This window comes from Plasmopara halstedii (assembly GCF_900000015.1).
Source record: "Plasmopara halstedii genome assembly, contig: Scaffold_3060, whole genome shotgun sequence".
NCBI lineage: Eukaryota > Oomycota > Peronosporomycetes > Peronosporales > Peronosporaceae > Plasmopara > Plasmopara halstedii.
Window position 1 is genome coordinate 2986801 of NW_020189964.1, and position 3717 is coordinate 2990517.

General features: G+C 40.7%; 1 protein-coding gene across 1 annotated transcript; it reads right to left on the minus strand.

Annotated features, from left to right (window-relative positions):
• Nucleotides 1-2759: 2759 nt before the first annotated feature.
• PHALS_07106 (ammonium transporter family) lies at nucleotides 2760-3704 on the minus strand (the record flags this gene model as incomplete). Its single annotated transcript, XM_024720516.1, has 1 exon — nucleotides 2760-3704. One exon carries the CDS (start codon nucleotides 3702-3704, stop codon nucleotides 2760-2762), a length of 945 nt encoding a protein of 314 aa, XP_024585707.1.
• Between the last annotated feature and the right edge of the window lie 13 nt (nucleotides 3705-3717).

Here is a 3717-nt window from a genome sequence, read left to right on the forward strand (position 1 = left end):
AGGATCGGTACCGTTATACAGATAGATATGATGGGAAACGACTTCCCTTTTAAGGAGTCGTGAAAGCCATGTCAAGCACTTGCTGTAGGGTTTTATTCATTACACTCTAACCTCTCTCTACCCGGTCCGGGGATTGAACCCTGGAACTCTCGGTCTTGAAGTGAGCGGCGTACCACTGCACCACAGGATCGGTCGTTATACAGATAGAGAAGGATGGTCATGACTATCTCAGTTTTGATACTGCTATCTTGGCTGCGACGGATATGAATACTCTTACTCCGGCAACTTCGGTACATGAGTGAAAAATGGTGGATGTAAATATGGTGGGTGGCGAAGATGATCTGCAATCACGATGACGAGAGTAACAACAAGCAAACCAAGAAAGATACGATAGAGACGTCGTTTTCGAAGCTAACGGCGGCGATCAAATCAATCTCTATGTATCAAGTCGACGAGCGAATATAATTGTTGAAGTATTCATCAAAAAATGAATTAAAGCTGAAAATGAGAGCGTAGACGACGAAGTCGCTTCTCTTCTCATATATTCATTATAAAATAAGTGATTGAGATTTATTTGTTTAGGGAAAATAAATAACCACCGGATAAACAAAAAAATTAAACATATAATAGATATTTGAAAATAATGTATCAATTGTATACAACTTCAAGTATAGTCATGTCTATACAATAGACATGTATGCAAACAACACGAGTGTAAGAATACATCAAGTGACTGAAAACATCGTTATATCTTGTGGAGGTGACTCATGCTAAGCTAGAAAATGTTCTCTGACATGAAACTAGTTTGTCAGACAGCCATAAAGATTACGCATCATCACAAATTTTGCTGTAATGACCCATATTTTTGGGAAACACTGCATCTAGCACCTGTTTTTTTTAGCTGAGCAGTTGCCTGTTGTGGCGGAATACGATTCTTTCTAGATTTCCACGCTTCTTCAAATTGATATGGCTCGCAATAACATGCTGACAAAAAGTCTTTGATTGTAATTAGAGGAATAGTTTCATTTGAATGTTTGCTGTATGCGGCTGCAAATGTTGATGTCTCGATGGAGGGTGATAACATCTTCCAGCAGCATTTATTTTATTAGCATGTTTCAATGCGATGAGTGCATGAGCACATGGAGTAACGATGTCTATTGGAACTCGATACCAACAAGTGAGATCAGTCTTAGTAAACTTTACTGTAAAGCGCACAACGACTTTATTCATCCCCATTGCGACTGAGACAACATAACTTGGGGATCAGTTTGTAATCACTTCTGCATCTTCTATTCTTGATTATTAATTTGTTCACCTTAACCGATGCATAGAACCCAGTTGAGTACTATATTTGTATTCTCCACCTACATGGTGTTCAATTGCCATGAAGGATATCAATAATTGGTAGAGCTCGGATGCATCTGAGAATACTGTTGTAGATTCGGTATTTTCTGACGTCAGGATATTGAACCTTGGTTGTCGACTATCTCAGTTGACCATTTTCCATGTCCAATATCACAAAACCACTGAAACGCGCCACTGTTCATACTTGTCAACTCGATCGATTACTTGGCAAATTCACTGACCGTATGTGCCCATACCACATTTTTGAGTTCTCTTGACTTGTATTTTTAGTTAAATGTCGAAAACAATAAAATGAGGAATATGTGGATTATCTACCTTCAATGCTTGCAGCAAAGCTTTATCACGAAAATATGCTGGCAAACGATAATGATTTGATAGAAGGTTATACAACCCAAGTCCAATTTCTTCATTGTCCACTGAAACAATCCGATAGCAATAATTTTGATCTTTTTGTTTCCATTGCGGGAAGAAGCAATTTGTAAAATTCCACCGACCACTGTCTCCAAATACGTTCTATCCATAGCGACTCTTCGTGCGGAAAATTGTGGATATGACGCCAAACCTTCACGGTATACAAAGCACAATTCCTTCAAAGCGCCATTCTCAATATCGTAAAATACCCTGTGATTTCGCGAAAAATAGCTGAGCCGCGTATGATGGCACAAGTTCATATTGCGGTATGTCATTACCAAAATACGTCTCTCGTTCTTGAGCTCTTTAAAGCATTTAAACCATTCATATACTCAGCGGATATCCCATGAGCTCTGATAGTCGTCTGGATCAATACTGGAGTCACATTCCGCTTCAAATCCCTTATAAATCCACGAAGTTTCGGATTATGGACTATTTGCTTGGCAGTAACAATCCATGTAGCCGCTTTTCCTGATTCATTCAAACCAATTTCTTTACTTTTCCAAACGACTACGAAAACGCAAATTTAGCATCATCTGCAACCTTCTTGGGGGCACACTGCCTTATAATGTCTGGAATCATTCAAGACAACCCTGGATCATTGACTATTGTGGTAGTTGAAAGCAACAACCTCTTGAATGACATCGTATTTGCTGGTATATATTTAATGTTTGAAATAGTTGGTTGCCCGTAACGCCGATACTTCAGTGTCACTTTCCATTTTAGCCTACCCAGACGAAGAAAACTTAACACCACCACATGATCATACTTAAAAAACGATGTGTCACCACCAAATGCTGGTATGAATAGTAAGGGTATGTACCTTATTTGCTTTAAAGGTTACAGAGCGAACATAACGCATGGGAGAGTAAAACTATGAGCTTTTGCAATATATTGTGCTACTTAGCAAAGCTTTTGCTTTGAATGCAATTAAAATGAAAATAGAAAAAAAGATGGAACCTTAAGAGCTGACGAAGAACCTATCACTGCATAAAGTCGCTGCTTAACTCGCGTGTCTCCGCCTTTGACGTGTTCTCGTGTACCCTATAATCATACGCGAGACCACCATGGTAGCTGATGTCAATACCGTTTACTTCCTTGTCCTCATCTACGCGTAAACCAATTGTGAGCTTAAGAACGAGAAGGATAATCAGTGTCACTGCAAATGAGTACGCTGCAGCAAAGCATTGGGAAACCAATTGATGGAGAAAAAGCTCGCCGTTCTCGTAAAAAGCACCGTTATCGATGTTTGGGTTTACGTCCGATGTGGCAAATAGTCCCGTCATTAAACCACCAATAACGCCAACGCAGCCGTGAATAGCGAAAGAATCAAGGGTATCATCATAGCGCAAATACTTTTTCATCTGAATAGCTGCGAAACCCGTAATTGCACCTACAATGCCAAAAATTACCGCTGCCCAAGGGTACACATAACCACAGGCTGGTGTTATCGCTACCAAGCCAGCTACTGCTCCGGTAGCAACCCCACATGGATCGATCTTTTTATACCAAGAAAATTCGAGGCCAACCCATGTCAGGAACCCTGCACTCGAAGCCAAGTGCGTATTAATAGCAGCCGTTGCAGCAATTCCATCCGCTGCACCCTGTGAGCCAGCATTAAAACCAAACCAGCCAAACCAAAGTAGCGTAACTCCGATCATTACAAGAGGTACATTGTGTGGTTTTATAGCTTCGTTGTGATTGTATCTTTTCCCAACCATCAGAGCAGCAGCGAGAGCACCAAAACCGCTAGAAATATGGATAACAGTACCACCAGCAAAATCGATCGATCCCATTTTTCCCTCCCAACCCATGTTTGTGATTGCCCAAGAATCATCAAGTTTCAGGGACCACATCCAGTAGGCTAACGGGTCGTACACCAGAGACGTCCACAAAAAGATAAAGAGCAGAAAGGTCCCATACTTCATGCGACCAACAATG